This window comes from Mesoplodon mirus (assembly GCF_964341445.2).
Source record: "Mesoplodon mirus genome assembly, chromosome: 2".
NCBI classification, from domain to species: Eukaryota; Metazoa; Chordata; class Mammalia; order Artiodactyla; family Ziphiidae; genus Mesoplodon; species Mesoplodon mirus.
Genome location: NC_138977.1, coordinates 193267520 through 193285359, shown reverse-complemented (window position 1 = coordinate 193285359; position 17840 = coordinate 193267520). Strand labels below are relative to the sequence as shown.

At 41.6% G+C, this 17840-nt stretch overlaps 1 protein-coding gene and 1 pseudogene across 2 annotated transcripts in view; both read left to right on the top strand.

The window, feature by feature from the left end:
• The window catches only part of SLC16A12 (solute carrier family 16 member 12), a 92984-nt gene that overhangs the window by 51533 nt on the left and 23611 nt on the right, over nucleotides 1-17840 (top strand). The window contains exon 2 of the mRNA XM_082611560.1: nucleotides 16088-16336. Within this exon, the coding sequence (XP_082467686.1) occupies nucleotides 16227-16336 (110 nt within the window). The 5' untranslated portion in view covers nucleotides 16088-16226. The remainder of the gene's footprint in view (nucleotides 1-16087; nucleotides 16337-17840) is intronic.
• LOC309795795 (SNW domain-containing protein 1-like) lies at nucleotides 2084-3998 on the top strand (annotated as a pseudogene). Its single transcript has one exon. The product of its transcript is annotated as an SNW domain-containing protein 1-like (transcript).

Here is a 17840-nt window from a genome sequence, read left to right as displayed (position 1 = left end):
CAACTAACAAAACGACTCTGTGAAATGCATCTCAAGCTCCAAGTTTCTCCTCTGTAGCCAAGAAGCCTCTGATATAACGTAATCTGATTTAATGATTCCATATGCTGTTGAGTGTAAAATTAGAATTAAAGAGTTCTGCAAGGTCACTGAGTTAGACACAAAAATTTCTTCCTTGAACCCCACAAATATTGAGCACCAGTTTTATACCAGACATTGTGCCAAGTGCTGGAATATTCAACTACATGTTGTATTTTTTATCAAAGAGGGCTAGCTACAGCTCAGGCCTATCACTGCTTTTACTTGTATTTCCAGATAGGAGAGAAAAGAGCTGTATTTTTGCAGAAAAAGGTTACTGGGGGCAAGCTCCTTGTTTTGAATTGCACTGTCAACAAACTACTGGACTCAGGAGTAAGCATTTTTCTGATGTTGCCTAGAATCAGCGACTCTGGATTAGGAACTGACAGGGTGAGAAAGAAGCTTGCTTTCTACTCTCTGCCTCTTGTGAATCACAAACTGTACCTTTTTCTCCTTTTCTGTAGACCAAATGCCATATAAATCACACTGATGCTTATTCTACGTCTTATGTAAAGTATTCCTATCCTCAAAGTCTCGTAGACAATGTAGAAACGTCGGCAGCTTTATTAGCAAAGGTTAGCGTTTCAGTTTAGTGCCAAAAGGTCCTGTCAGACATCCAAAAATTTCTGGTTGAAGTCAGTAATTATTTACTCCCCTGTTACCAGAATCTGTCTGAGGACTAAGCAGAGAGAAGCAGAAAGGAAAAGAAAACCAAAAAAAAAAAAAAAAGCAAAGTATTTCTGCGCTTAAGAACAATATATTTTTAATTTTTTTTTTTTAATTTTGGCTGCATTGGGTCTTCATTGCTGCACATGGGCTTTCTCTAGTTGCAGAGAGCGGGAGCTACTCTTCATTGCGGTGCGCAGGCTTCTCATTGCGGTGGCTTCTCTTGTGGAGCACCGACTTTAGGCGTGCAGGCTCAGTAGTTGTGGTGCACAGGCTTAGTTGCTCCACAGCATGTGGGATCTTCCTGGACCAGGGATCGAACCCGTGCCTCTGCACTGGCAGGCAGATTCTTAACCACTGTGGCACCAGGGAAGTCCCAAGACCAATTTATTTTTTTCACAACATATGTGTAATATCATTGGACAACAAAAATAAATAAGTCCATATGCATTAGAGGGCATCCCTAAGACCCAGAGACTTCAAGTGGAAAAAAAAGTTGGGTCCCTGAGCCAGAGACTATCTAAGCCCAAGCAGAGAGAGAAGGGGTTTCTTTAACTTCTCCCCGACTTTCAGTTGTTTTGGGGGCTTGAGTTTGCCCCTGGATAGAAGTCTGTAAGGCTCAGCTGGAATACTTTTCTCCACTGTTATAAAGGCTGTGCAGAAAAGTGTTGGAATTCCCTCACGGCAGACCTGGAAGATGGCCCTTCAATGCACATCCCCTAGGCCAGGGTGTTCAGTGGGCCCTTGAGTCCCGGGTGGGTAGAAGCAGACATTTAATCATTGGTAAGAGGGTGTAATAAAATATCCAGGGGCTGGGAGGCAAGGTATCTTTCTCTTTCCCAAGAGGTTTGTATTTCACCGTAGCATTTAGCAAATATATGCCAGGCACTGTTCTCGGTGCTGGAGACACAAGATCGAACATAATAGTGCTGGCTTCCACCAGGAGGGAGCTTGGAGGCCAGTGGAGAGCAACAGGATGCAGAGGTTAAGACCACAAGCTTTGAACTCAGGCCGAGACTAAATCTTGGATAGTTAGAGCATTCTTTTTTTTTTTTTTGCGGTATGCGGGCCTCTCACTGTTGTGGCCTCCCCCGTTGCGGAGCACAGGCTCCGGATGCGCAGGCCCAGCGGCCATGGCTCACGGGCCCAGCCGCTCCGCGGCATATGGGATCCTCCCAGACCGGGGCACGAACCCGTATCCCCTGCATCGGCAGGCGGACTCTCAACCACTGCGCCACCAGGGAGGCCCAGTTAGAGCATTCTTTATCTGTAAAACGGAAATTATAATACCTCCTTCACAGGGCTGGGATAAAGATAAAACGAGAAGAGGAAGCAGCAGTAGATGGTGCACACCAGCTTTTTACCTGCACCTACTCAGCTATCCCAGGACTAGCTTGAGGCTGAAGAAAAGGCAAGATCCCAGAGATCACGACAGACCTCACTGGTCTCCTCCCAAAGAGAACCTCCCCCATGCGGGTACTGGAAAGGCTGGATACCTCAGTTATTAGAGGATTTTGGAGATGGAGGTGCTTTTCCAGCGATCCATGTGGCCCAGTATCCCCTGAATATGGGACAAGAGAAAAAAATGTCAAATGCACTGGTCATTCAGGTGGATGCTGAAGGAAAAATTAAGTATGATGCAACTGTTCGACAGGGACAGTCAAAAGACAAGGTCATTTATAGCAAGTACACTGACATGGTTCCCAAAGAAATCATGAATGCAGATGACCCAGACCTGCAAAGACCTGATGAAGAAGCCATTAAAGAGAAAACAGAAAAGACAAAGGTAACCTTAGAAAAATCCTTTATCACAGAAGGTTGCTGCAGCCATGCCAGTCCGAGCAGCAGCTGATAAACTGGCTCCTCCTCTGTATATCCAATACACACCATCTCAACAAGGAGTGGCTTTCAACTCTGGAGCTAAACAGAGAGTTATTCGAATGGTGGAAATGCAGAAAGATCCAGTGGAGCCTCCAAGGTTCAAGATGAATAAGAAAATTCCCCAGGGACCACCTTCTCCTCCTGCACCTGTCATGCATTCTCCTAGCCGAAAGATGACCATGAAGGAACAACAAGAGTGGAAGATTCCTCCCTGTATTTCAAACTGGAAAAATGCAAAGGGTTATACAGTTCCATTAGCTAAACATCTGGCGGCTGATGGAAGAGGACTGCAGACAGTTCACATCAATGAAAATTTTGCAAAACTGGCCGAAGCCCTCTATATTGCTGATTGGAAGGCTTGTGAAGCTGTGGAAATGCGAGCTCAAGTAGAGAGAAAGATGACTCAAAAAGAAAAGGAGAAACATGAAGAGAAACTTAGAGAAGTGGCCCAGAAAGCCAGGGGGAGAGAAGAGCTGGGATCAAAACCCATGTGGAAAAAGAGGATGGGGAGGCACGTGAGAGGGATGAAATCCGGCATGACAGGCGAAAAGAGAGACAGCATGACTGGAATCTTTCCAGGGCAGCTCCAGATAAGAGGTTGAAACTGCAGAGAAATGAAAATCGAGATATCAGTGAAGTCATTGTTTTTGGTGTGCCCAACCCTCAGACTTCCAATGAAGTTCAGTATGACCAAAAGCTCTTCAACCAATCCAAGGGTATGGACAGTGGTTTTGCAGGTGGAGAAGATGAAATTTACAATGTTTATGATCAAGCCTGGAGAGGTGGTAAAGATATGGCCCAGAATATTTACAGGCCCAGTAAAAATCTGGACAAGGACATGTATAGTGATGACCTAGAAGCCAGAATAAAGACTAACAGATTTGTCCCCACTAAGGAGTTTTCTGGTTCAGACCGTAGACAGAGGCCGAGAAGGACCAGTTCAGTTTGAGGAGGATCCTTTTGGTTTGGACAAATTTTTGGAAGAAGCCAAACAGCACAGTGGCTCTAAAAGGCCCTCAGATAGCAGCTGCCCCAAGGAACATGAGCATGAAGGCAAGAAGAGGAGAAAGGAGTAGATACTTTCTTCAGAGTGAATGAACTATTATTCCTAACCCTAATGATGCAAGTCATATGGGGGAACACTTTGTAAATGGCCAGGATAAAAACCAAATCTGGGTGTCAGAGCCCAGCACTACTTTTTATTACAGGAGAAAGGGGGGAATGGAAAAATTCTACTTTGAATTATTTAGTTTTTTTAAAGAGTGGGTTGTGTTTGTGCTTCTCCCACCTTTTGGCATTTATAGAACATACTGCCCCACACATGAAATTAAGGCCACTTCCTTTCGAGTGACGTTAGCACTGTGGGGTTAATATTTTGTCTAAGAGTGACTGTTTACGAATAAAGTTACCCCAACCACAGTGAGTAGAAAGAAGGATGTCCACATATTGGAATTGTCCGGCCAACTGATCTTTGCCCCATTGTGCTCTGTTTTAATTTGGAGTGGGGAAAGCAAGCTCTTGCTTGGTGCAACTATTTGTTTCCAATAAAAACATTGAGACAAAAAAAAACAGATAAAATGAGATAACATATGTATAATAGTGAATTCAGAGCCTGGTGGATTAAGCCTGTGTGCTACAACTACTGAGCCTGCGTGCCACAACTACTGAGCCTGCGCATCTAGAGCCCGTGCCACAACTACTGAGCCCGTGTGCCACAACTACTGAAGCCACCGCAGTGAGAAGCCTGAGCACCGTAAGGAAGAGTAGCCCCCGCTCGCTGCAACTAGAGAAAGCCCGCGCGCAGCAGCCAAAAATAAATAAATAAATTTATTTTAAAAAATTATCATAAGTGAAAGAAGCCAGAAGCAAAATAGTCCATATTGTGTGATTCTATATTTATGACATTCTTGGCTGGCAAAACTCATCTACATCAACAGAAAGCAAACCAGTGGTAATGCAATGCTGAGGTTGGTGGAGATTGACTGCAAAGGAGCGTGAGGGAATGTTTGGGGTGATGAAAATGTTCTATATCTTGATTGTGGTGGTTTTACATGAGTGTGTACATTTGTCAAAAGTCATCAAAATGTAGACTTAAAATGGGTGTGTTTTACTGTATGTAAATTATACCTCAATGTAAAAAAGTTTCTAGCAGGTTTTGCAAGTTTAAAGTAATGTCTTTCATTTAGTGCAGTCTTTTTTGAATCAATAAGCAGCCAAATTGAAGGTTGATTTCTGTATAAAGGTCATTTCTCCCCTGTATTGTGTTCATCCCTCCCTCTCCTGTATGAGTGGTTGGTTTAGGGGAGAATTCATGTGACCTCATGGTAACAGTGGTGGAGATGGTTGGCATGCAGATCCGTGAATTCTCATTGGCCTAAGCAGAACTGCCGCTAGTATTGATCATTGGGCATCCTGCTGATGAAACTCATCTTGGTGGTCTCTAGGTAGTGGCTTCTCTCCTCACTGTGTACTGTGATGACATATCTGCTGCTGGTGGAACTTGTAGTTTGTACTCTCTGACTGTCCAGCACATGGGGAAATTCCTCACCTTTTTTGTAGTTCTTGAGGATCAGCCGCGATTTCCATTTGGCTCAGGTTATTGGCCACGGAGTCACTTTCCCCTTGGCCCCAGCCCTGCCTCTCATCTCTTAGCTGTCTTCTACTGAGAACACGAGAGAGCCTCAGATCACTCCTGCGCCAGATTGGCGGTGAGGGACAGTCGGTGGACACTGTCTTGGCTTTCTCTCTGCCCAGACACATCACAGGCCAAAGGCACCCAGTGAAGCAGTGTCTTCTCATTGTTACCCATGGGACACACAGCACAGGCCTTCTTACTGCAGCTTCCCCCTCAACTTCTCAGGTTCCTATGTCTTCTCTCTGTCACATACCTACCCCTAGTCAAGGCTCTAGGGAGTGGGAGACATGATCCCTGAGATATCTGGGCAGCTCATCACCCTTACTTTAAAAAAAATTTCCCCTTCCTCTCTTGGTGTAGGCTTCTGCTCTCCCTTTCTGTGTGGTGAGAACTTCCTCTACAACACAATACTGTGACTTCTTACTTATATATGGATTTATTCTGGATGGGACCCATTTCCTTGTTCCACAGAGCAATAAACAATAAGCATAGTCTACCAGGTATCTTAGATATTGGGGAAGAGATACTTAGCAATCAGCCAACTGGTTTAAAGTTTAGACATCAGTAATTTGACGCCCTGTTTTTACAGATTAGGAAATAGTGGCAGAGAGGAAGTGATTCATGCAGGATCATACGACTAAGTAGTGTCACTTGGACCCAGTAGTCTTGAATCTCACTCTTGGTATCTTTCTGCCACACACCTCCACTTCTCTTATGTCTGCAAACCAATTTAAAAAGTAAGGATACTGCTAAAGGTTAAGGCAATGGAAATAAGCAGAAAGGATCGAGGAAGGAAAGAACAATGGAAAGACAGTGTTGGGAGCCCACCCAAATAAGTGCCTTTTCTCCAACTGCAACTGTAAGAAATGTGTAGATTTTCTACTGATAGAAGGGATCACCTCAGAAAACTATACTGAGGGCAATGTGAAAGATTTGCCCTACAAATGGAGTGCCTTACTGGACGGGGATCGACCGTTAGCAAGAATTCTTTGCACATGATTAGATTTTTGAAAGCAAAGAGGACAAAGTGAAATTGAAAATATATCCCAACCTGTACTGTTTAAGGAGTAACCTTAGAGGAACATCATAATATAGAGCCTCTTTTGTTTCAATTTTTTTTTTCTGAAGCCAAAATGAGATGCAGAATGCAATTATATTTTAGTGGTTGGATGTCAAAATAAAATAAATGGAAGGCTGCTTAGTAAAATGAAGCATTGCACGATGGAAATGTACTTTCTTTGCTTATAGTTGTAGGTATTCTCTTAATTCAGTGAAGACTTTTCCATTATATTTGTGTCGTATCAGGTGGGTTAATTATTTACAAGAGGCTCAGGCTGATATTCTAAGGGAACCACAGGCTGCTCCAAAGTCTCCAGAAAACTAGGTTAGCCTTGTTTAACCTGTGCATCTCTTCTGAATACATATAAATCTATTACATGACCTGTTTTGAAAGAAACTCACATGTTGTTTTGTAAGCAGCGGTACAACCCTGAGTTAACCTGGTGGTTAACCTCCCCTGCCACCACCCCACCCCCTGCTTCCTTTGGTCATGGTCACTCACATGAATGAGTGCTTAAGCTTTACCATGGCTTGTTGACAGAAATGCCCAGTAACAATTTTGAAATCTGGAGGGCAGATGGGCAAGTGCACTGTCCAAAATCCACCAGAGCTACTCATCCCTATTTTGACTCAGATACAGTGTTGTCAGGTGAGTCCCTTTACTTCTGAGAGCTTCAGCTTCATCATCGTGGAAGGGGGGAAATCATGCCCATCTCTGAGGCTTGTGAGGCTCAAGAGCGACTATTCATGAGGAATTATTAGTAACAGTCTCGCATACGGATGCTTTCAGAGAAGTCCTTTCTCCCCACCCTGGAACGGTGTGAGGATGTTCCTTGTTCTGTGGTTTACCCAGCTTGACTCTAACTTACAACATACCTTTGCTCACTATGCTGTTACTTACATTTTTTATTTGGATTTATGCAATTATCTTTTTTTGAGAGACCCTCACCAATAAGTTCTGAACTTATAAGTTGTGGGAATGCCAAAGGAGGTTGTCTAACTGAAACAAATAAAAATGGAATCATCTGGGGATAGCGGAGGCAAGGTAAAATTTAATGATGTTAAATATCTTTTAAAGAAACAGAACATTTTATTTTGCCAAGGGCTTGTTACCCTGTGTCTTCTATGGGATAACCACCTAATTTTCAATGTGCAGCGTCAATAAATAATATGGTTATTTTTGGTCCTGGAGAAACCATACAAAAGAGATTTTTGTGCTCATATTTATACTACAGGAGTAACCTGAAATATTTATTTCAGAAAATTATATATAAAATGGTATTGAATGCAATTTTATTTTATTTTATTTTAATTAATGGACTTTATTTTTTAAAGAAATTTTAGGTTTACAGAAAAATTGAGCAGAAAGTACAAAGAGTTCCTGTGTACCCTTTCTCCTTCCCCCACCAATTTCCTCTGTCGTTAACATCTTAGCTTAGTGTGGTACATTTGTTACAACTGATGAACAAATATTGATACATTATTATTAACTAAAGTCCATAGTTTGCATTTGGGTTCACTCTTTGTGTTCTACAGTTCTGAGCTTTGACAAATGTATAATGTCATGTATCCACCATTATAGTATTCTGCAGAATAGAATGCAATTTTGAAAAGGAATCTTAATTATACCATCCCACCTAAATTTCTTTTTGCATATTCTTCCCATACTTTGTGAGTTACAAGTATACAACTTCTACAGAAGTTTTACATAGCTTCCCTCACATTGTACACACAATTTTAGAGTCCTCTTTTTGCTGTAGCATTGCATCATAAACGTTTTCCCATATTACAGTATTTTCTTCTTCTTTATAATTTTAAAGGATTGTCTATTATCCCATTTGTTTGACGTATCATAATTCTCTAGACATTTCCCAGTTGTTGAGCATTTAGGTTGTTTCGGTTTTACGTTATTCATAGCACAGCTATTATTTTTTTCCGGTAGTATTCAGCTTCTCTTAAGTTGTTTTCGTGGGATAACTTCCCAGAACTGAGATTACTCTTCAAAGAATATGAATAACTTTCTAATCCTTGATCCGTTGCCCTATGTTGCTTTCCAAAGGGCTGTTGCATAGCACTGCCTGTCTCAGAATTTTTCAACAGCACTGGGCAGCACAGACCGAGGATGGTCTCACACTGTCCATTTATGAGTAGATGGCTTTATAATCTTACATTGAAGACAGTTTAACCTTGGGGACTATTTTAACAGAAAAACCTCTGAAGAGGCTAGGACTATAGCCAGCTTTCTAAGCTTTGGCTTCTTCACTTGTATAATCGATCCTATCATTTCGTGACACATATTTGTGTCCAATTGGTGAGTTATTACATTGTGTGTGTTTGTCCGCAGGTGCTGGTAGAATCGCCAGTGCTAGTCCTATTGAAATTGCCAGAGTGCTAGATGTCAAGCATGCCATAAACATGACTCACATATGGCTGTTCAAGAAACTTTGATTTATGGCAACACAGTATAGGCGGAAGTGGAAGATCTTATTGCCTAAAGGAGTCAGGCAGGTGTTGTACATGAGTGAAACAGCACAGGGATTGGACAATACAGGAGGTCAGAGGCAGGCTGAAGGGGCTGTACAGGCGCTATCCAAAGGAAGAGTGCCATACTTGACTCCAGCTAATGGCTGCCAAGAAGGAATGCCAGACCAGTATCTTTAGCGCTCTCAGTTTTTCAAGAAGACTTGGAAATCTGGATTTTTAGATATCTTAGCTGGTACAGGCTGCTATAACAAAAATCTCACAGCCTGGGTGGCTTAAACAACAGACCTTTAGTTCTCATAGTTCTAGAGGCTGGGAAGTCCAAGATCAAGGAGCTGGCACATTCAGTGTCTGGTGAGAACCCACTGCCTGGTTCATAGATGCCATGTTTTACTGTGACATCATACGGCAGAAGGGGTAAAGTAGCTCTCTGGGGTCTCTTTTATTTTTTTAAACTTTGCATCCCTTGTTGGATTTCTAATATTTATCTATTTATCTATTCATTCATTCATGCTGTGCCGGGTCTTAGTTGCGGCACACGGGATCTTAGTTGCGGCACGCGGACTTCTTATTTGCGGCATGCATGCAGGACCTAGGTCTCCCACCAGGGATCGAACCCGGGCCCCCTGCATTGGGAGCACAGAGCCTTACCCACTGGACCACCAGGGAAGTCCCCTGAGGTCTCTTTTAAGCGGGCATTAATCCCATTCTGTATACGCAGGGCCCTCATGACCTAATCACTTTCCAAAGGCCCCTACCTCCAAATACCATCACATTGGAGAGTAGGTTTCAACATATGAATTTTAGGGGAACAAATTCAGTCTATAGCATTAGGAAAATCTCATATTTACATGTGGCAACCAAAGTAAACATTTTAAAAACACTATAGGCCTAACAAAAATGTCCTGAAGTTTGATTTGCTCATTGCTGACAGTTTGTGACTGTTCTCATCTGAATCTAACTACAGTCCCACAAAGTAGGTAGAGGGGATTTTTTTTTTTTTTGTACAGAGAAGCTAAGGCTCAGAAATTATTGTTCAACAGATTATTGACTGCCTGTCCCACTAGGATGTAAGCTCCCTGAAGGCAGGGCCATTGTCTATTTTCTTCACTGCTCTAAGCCCTGTTCCTAGAATAGTACATGCATACTAGACACACAATAAATATTTACTGAATTAATGAGTGATGAATAAATGAAAACAGGTTAAGTCACATGGCAAATAATATCTATGTTTATGTACCAGATACTCCTCATGATTGATTGATTGATTTATACTGAAGTATAGCTGATTTACAATATTATATTAGTTTTAGGTGTACAACGTAGCAATTCGATATTTTTTATAGACTATGCTCCATTTAAAGTTATCATAAAATATTTGCTATATTCCCTGTGCTGTACGTTACATACTTGTATCTTATTTATTTTACTCCTGGTACTTTGTACCTCTTAATCCCCTTCCCCTAACTACAACTCCCCCCATCCCTCTCCCTGCTGGTAACCATTAGTTTATTCTCTGTGAGTCTGTTTCTGTTTTTTTATATTCATTCCTCTGTTTTATTTTTTAGAGTCCACATATAAGTGAAAACATACAGTATTTGTCTTTGTCTGTCTGACTTGCTTACTACGCATAATACCCTCCAGGGCTATCCTTGTTGTTGCAAATGGCAAAATTTCATTCTTTTTTATGGCTCAGTGTATTCCAGTGTATATATATTATATACCACATCTTCTTTATCCATTCATCAGGGTTTTTTTCAATTACTATTTTTTTATTGAGGTATACTTGATTTACAATGTTGTGTTCATTTCAGGTGTACAGCAAAGTGATTCAGTTATACATACGTACATACATATATATATATTCTTTTTCAGATTCTTTTCCGTTATAGGTTATTACAAGGTATTGAATATAGTCTCCTGTGCTATACAGTAGGTCCTTATTGTCTATCTATTTTATATATAGTAGTGTGCAGGTACTCCTCATATTTTATCTCATTTTAATCCATACAACATTCTGTAAGGCTAACATTAGCCCCATTTTATGAATGAGAAAACTGAGGCTCAGAGAGTTAAAGTAGGTTGCCTGAGTTCATATAACTCATAAGATAGAGAATCAGGACCAGGAAGGACCCGGATCTTCCTCTGACTACTAGTTCTTTTTGTTCTTCTACCCTGCACTCTGCCACCATAGCCATAAATATCGATTCTCTCCCACCTCATCCTCCCAGATATTGGCATTTTATTCTGCAGATCAATGCATCACATCTCCCTAGAACAGGGGTCTGCACACTTTCTCTGTAAAAGGCCAGATAGTAATTATTTTAAGTTTTGCTAGACTAAATACTTTTACTTCGTCGCAACTACTCCATTGCCGTTGTAGCATGAAAGCAAAGACAAAATGCAACTAAATGGGTATGGTTGTGTTCCGGTAAACTTTTATTTACTGAAAGAGGCTGCAGGCCAAAGTTTGCTTGAGGGCTGTAGTTAGCTGATTCCTGCCCAATGAGACAGAAAAATTATCTTATTTAAAAGGTGACACGCTAGCTGAGTGGCTAGCTCACTGTATAGATATTTAAATTCTTTTCTAGTTCTTTGGCTTGACTTCATAGTTCATAGAAAATATTTACCGTATACACCTTAAATTACCCCAACATTGCAGTGGTGTGCTAGTAAATGTTTAACAACTGGTTGTCTCAGCGGATACAAAAAGTTTGGATGTGTAGTTTACCAATGTATGGCTTCTGTGGTAGAGGCACTCCTCACGTGGCCAGTTTCAAGCCACCAATATGACATCACTGAACGTGGCATGGGGATGAGAGGCAGCAGATGCTGACTTCAACATACCACTGTCTGCAGGCATGTATCCATTTGTATCCTCTTGGCCGAAGTAACAGAAACCTCAACTAGTTCCCACAATAAGTCAAATGTGTTATGTTACCTAACAAGCTAGATAGGGTGGCTCCAGAATTGGTTAGTTTAGTGGCTCAGTGACATCATTAAGGTTCCAGCTTCTTTTCGTCTTTCTGCTGTGCCTGCAAGACGACTTATTGACTTTGTCTTCAGGCTAGCTTCCTTCATGGTGAAGAAGTGACGGCTGTAGTTCCAGGTGTCATATCCAGATTCAAAATGTCTATAGGAAGAAGCAGGGCTTGTTTCTTTCCTGCGTCTTTTCTTAAGAGCAAGGAAATCTTTTCCAAAGGACTTTCCCTCATAGTTCATTGGCTGGAATTGCTTCACCTCCTAGCCCCTAAGCACTTACTGACAAGGGAAAGGGAAACCAATCAAAAGCCATTCCCTGAAACAATGGATTGGGCCACCCTTCCCTGAAGCAAATGGCTGCTGGAGAGAGCAGATAGAGTAGATCCCTGAACCAAGCCAGGGCTATGACAGAATGGAGGAGAGGTGGACTATGGATTGGGGATAGGCAACCAGCTCTGTCTGCTGCAGTAGGCTGTGTATATTAAAGTGAAAATACAAGTATGATAAATCTTTTAAATGAGTTTTTCTTTGAGTGTTTAATATTGGGGAGGAAAGTAGTTGACTATTAAAAATAACCTACCCATGACTTCCCTGGCGGTCCAGTGGCTAAGACTCCACGCTTCCACTGCAGGGGGCGCAGGTTGGATCCCTGGTCAAGGAACAAAGATCCCTCATGCTGCGTGGTGTGGCCAAAAAAAAAAAAAAAAAAAAAAAAGTAACTTACCCATGACACAAAGTTATGTTTTGGAGGCACTGACCCTTAAGCTCCAGAGTGTCAGAGACTCCTCTGGTTGTTTTGAAATCAGGGAGAGTTCCTTAGCTGATCAAGTCAGTGACCTTAGGCATGTTTCAGGGAAATGCCAATGGTACCATTTAAAGAACTGTATTTCTAGCTGCATCAGGCTGCAATTAACGTCCTACTGGTGTGCCTTCAGCAAGAATTATATGCGTATGATTAGGTTAAAATGTATATGAATTTACATCAAGGAATAAGGAAAAGTAGTACAAGTAGTATAGGGTATTGGTTAGGAAAAGTAAGACTAGGGTTCATATCCCATTTCTGCTCCTTGGTAGTGATAATAATAATTAGGAAAATTACTGCATCTCTCTAGTCTGAGTTACGGTATCTGTAAAATAGGGATAATAATACCTACCATCTATGGTTGTTGTAAGAATTAAATGAGATACTGTCTATAACGCTGCTTCATAGCAATGTGGCCTATGGATGGTCTGAAAAGCTACCTCCATATTGTCGTTTTCACTTAGCCCAGTGCTTTGGCTATGACTCTGTCCCTAGGCCAGTGATTAACAATATTACCATTTCAAATAATAATTTTGACTTTCTGTCAATTGGTAGGCTTAATATTTGTAACAATACTGCTCTTCTAATACTTCTGATGGATTTATACTCTCCAGCCATTCAGTCCATCTCCTTTGTCAGTCTCCCCACATTCACAGGATGGCCAATTAAGATGAAAAGGGAGGCACTTCCAGGTCTTGAAAGTGAACAAACCTAAGTGGTCTACGTGGAATCACTCTTGTTGCTTTCGGCTGACTATCTTTGCTCTGCATTTGTTCTCTGAACTCACAGGCTGCCAATTTGTTCCCGTGGCTTCAAAGATGAACGCTTGCGAGGTTTTACTATGAGCCATTTTCTTGAGAAAGTCGTGGCTTTAAAGTAAAGTTTTCTTTATTAGACCGTTTGGTTTGTCCATAATTTACCAGGTGGTGCATGGTCTATGGTCACCAAACAATGTATGCTTAGTCATATTTGAAATGATGTTTTATTTATTTATTTATAAAGGGCAGATCTTTTTTTTTTAATATTCATTTTATTTATTTATTTATTTGGCTGCGCTGGGTCTTAGTTGCAGCATGCAAACTCTTAGTTGCAGCATGCGGGATCTAGTTCCCTGACCAGGGATCAAACCTGGGCCTCCTGCATTGAGAGCGCAGAGTCTTAGCCACTGGACCACCAGGGAAGTCCCTGGTGTTTCATTTAATTAATATTATTTAAAATTTCTTCTGGTGATCATTATAAAATTGTACCCCAAATTGGGTGATTGGCTCAATCCAGTGGAAAAATCACCTGTTAAAACTCTGATTCAGTCTCTTAAAAAATTCATCCCTAACTGTAATTAAGAAGCTTGATTGACATGCCAAAGTATACCATACGAAACACTTGATCTCACAGTTCTTATGGGACCACATTCAGGCCTCGTTTAGTTGGGCCTGGCTGGCTTGGCGCAGGGTCTCACAAAGCTGCCATCAAAGTATCAGCCAGAGTGTGTTCTCAACTGGAGGCTCAACTAGGGAAAAAAATCTGCTTCCTAGCTCACTTGGTTGGCAGAATTCATTTCCTTCTGTTGTAGGACTGAGAGCTTTAGCTTTTTGCTGTCACTTTAGCTTTTTGAGGCTGTCCTCAGCTCCTACTGGCTACCCATAGTTCCCTGCCACATGGCCTTCTCCATGGCAGTGTGCAACACGGCGGCCTGCTTCTTCAAGGCCAGCAGGAGAGTGAGAGTCGGCTAGCAGGGCTGAGTCGTATTCAGCATGACCTAATCATGGGAGTCATGTGCCATCACCTGTGCTGTATTCTGGTTAGAAGCAAGTCACAGGTCCCACCCACACTCAGTGGAAGGGATTACACAACGACAAGAACAGCAGGATGTGAGACCATAGGGGTAGCTGAGACTCTGTCTACCACAAGGAGCTGTGTGTGTCTTGCTTATCACTGAATCCTTGGTGTCCGGAATAATGCCTAACACACATTAGATGCTCCATAAGTGTTGGTAGTTGAATGAATTAATGTTGCAGATATTACTTCTTTGAATCATGTGTTGCTTATTTTTTTTCCCCAAGTCTATGGTTTACCTTTTCGTCTTATTTATTACATGTTTTGGTGTATAGACATGTTAAATTTTAATTTAGACAAATCAACAAAATTTTCCCTTGGTTTGTTAACATCACTTTACATCTCAGGGAGTCCTTTTCCCATCCAGAGGTTAGATAATTATTTGCATATGTTTTCTCCTAGATTTTAAATGACTTCTTTTTTACATTTAACTCTGATCTATCTAGAAGGTTAAGAACTAAATGGAGGGACTTCTCTGGTGGCACAGTGGTTGAGAGTCCACCTGCCAATGCAGGGGACACAGGTTCGAGCCCCGGTCCGGGAAGATCCCACATGCTGTGGAGCAACTAAGCCCATGCACCACAACTACTGAGCCTGCGCTCTAGAGCCCGCGAGCCACAACTACTGAGCCCGTGCACCACAACTACTGAAGCCCACGTGCCCTGGAGCCTGTGCACCACAACTACTGAAGCCACTGCAATGAGAAGCACACGCACCGCAATGAAGAGTAGCCCCTGCTTGCCGCAACTAGAGAAAGCCCACACACAGCAACGAAGACCCAGTGCAGCCAAAAATAAATAAAATAAATAAGTTTATTTTTTAAAAAAAGGAATTAAATGGAGAGTTGTAACGGGAGGTAGCAAATAATCCTTTTTTTCCCCATCCCTCTTTGCTACCTTATTTAGTTGTATTGAATTATTATGTGCTAGCTTCTGGGCTTTCTATTCTGTTTCACTTATTTTTCATTCTCTTCTTGCTTCAATTTTTTCCATCTAAGAATTATAGCATTCTTGGTCAGAAAGGCCAATGCAGTTACCATCAGAATCATTCAGTATAATAATTAAGACATAGCCTAAGCTGTTGTAACAGAAAGACTCCAGAATGGAGAGCCTCAAATAAAGCTGAGGCTTATTTACCTTTGGTGTAACAGTGAGGGGTGTGTGAAGTCAGGAGCTGGAGAGGCACCTCTTCCCCACAGAGTCGTTTGAGGACCCAGGCTCCTTCTGTTCTGTAGCTCTGCCAGCCCCTAGGGCGATGTCTGGGCCTGTGTGGTAGGAACTGTCTCATCCCCACATCCACATTCCAGTCTATGGGAAAGGAGGTGGTGGAAGTCTTAAGAAAGTGCCTTTGCCTTTGAGCTGAGGAACCCGAAGTGGCATGTATTATTTTGCTCATATCCCTTTAGTCTAGACTAAACCACGTTGCCACATCTACCTTCAAGGTATGGTATCCAAACTGTCGTCATGGATTTGGCTAAAAGTCGAGAAGATCTGTTATTAAAAAAAGAAGGGGGGAGAGGTTCCAAGGACAACTAATGGTCTTTGCACCAGGCCAGTATTCATAGTTAACGAATAATCATATTTAACAGGAAAGTAATAATCATTTTCTCCAAGTGAAAAACTATCTTTGGATATGGGAATAAAATACAACTATGTCCTGATTTTTGGTTTTAGATGGCCAGTAACCCATGTTCCAGGTAGCACTCTATGCCAGTCTTGAATGCCAACAGGAAATCACTGGACAGCAGACCCTTCCAAGATCATAACTGGGCTGTTGGAATAACTTGGAAAAGAAGAAAAAAGAACTGAAACCATGGCAAAAGTAAATAGAGCTCGGTCTACGTCCCCACCGGATGGAGGGTGGGGCTGGATGATTGTGGCTGGCTGTTTTCTTGTTACCATCTGCACCCGGGCAGTAACCAGGTAGGTGGGACTTTCTTCTCGATTTATTATCAGATGACCTGGCTTGTCTTTTTTTCTAAGTCGGCTTCATTCTAGTTCTGAACCTGTCATTGTGAAAATATATGTGTAAATATATGCTTTGTTCGTGTGTGTGCATTTCCTTTGACTGCTCGGATATCTTTTTCTTCGCAAGGAATGTGATTTTCTGACACTTAAAAGTCATGGATAGTGGTCTCTTATAATCTCTGACACATAAACCTGGAGTGTTAGGACATTTTTCAGCTAAATTTTATGGCTCTGCCAGACATTTCTTTTCACAAGCAGCTCATCCCACAAAGGACAAATATATAAGCTCAAAATAGTCCTTGAAAACCTCTCAGCTCACCAGAATACTGAGCCGTTGGAAGCTTAAAGCCTAGAGTTTAAATTCTTTTGCTTCATTTTGCACTTGGCTGTGGTAGTGGAGGCTGATTTCTAGGTTGAAGGAGAGAAAGAGCATAAATACAGGGATTCTCTCATCTCATTTGGTCATGTTTCCTCTTTTCCTTTTACCCAAGGGCATAGCCTTGACTATACTTAAGTTAAACGTGCGTACACTGAGATGCATTCATCTCATTTACATTTGGAATAAAGCCACACTTGAAATCTGCATGTGCTAGCTCTCTCCTTTAGAGGTGCCTTCATTCAAATTGAACTCTGTTGCTCTTCTCTGGCAACACTCCCTTGACAGCCGAAGAAACTGATTTGCACTACATAACTTCACTTGATGGCATCATCAATAAAAGCATCGATGTTCCCCCCATAGCAAATAGATAATGCAGGAAAGAAGCAGGATGTTTGTTTTTGCTACAATAAGGATTCGTTGATCATGTGTCAAAATAAACTGTAGATTTGTTTAAAATAATATGATGGTTGAGTCTGATTTTTCTCCCGTCTAGATTATGGATCTTGTGTTCTGGGAGTGAGGAGGTCATAGAGTTAAAAGGCATCTCTTTCATCTTGGTTCTTACATGTGGAAGCTTTCATCATTCCCATGAGAGGAAAGTTCTGGAAGTGAGTTTAGTGCTTTTATAAGAAGGGCAGCTGGGAACCAGAAAAGAGGATGGTGGCTGGCAGCAAAGGCCTGTTTTCAGAGGTTCCTGGGAGAGGCTGAGAGGAGGATACCTGAGCACAATAGGCTCAGAGGAGAAAAGGGTGACATACCAGGAAGCAGCCAAGAGAACTGGAGACAGAGACAAGGAAAGCAGCCTGCACGGTGATTTGTCAATTGAGAGGATCAGTGCCTACTGGGCAGTTAATTCTTTTTCCAGTTTTATTGAGAACTAATTGACATTCATCGCTATATAATTTTAAGGCACACAGCATGATTTTTTTTATTGAAGTATAGTTGATTTACAGTGTTGTGTTAGTTTCTGGTGTACAGCAAAGAGGTTCATTTTTTTTTATGTGTGTGTGTGTATATATATATATATATAACTGAATATATATATTCTTTTCCATTTTGGTTTATTACAGAATATTGAAT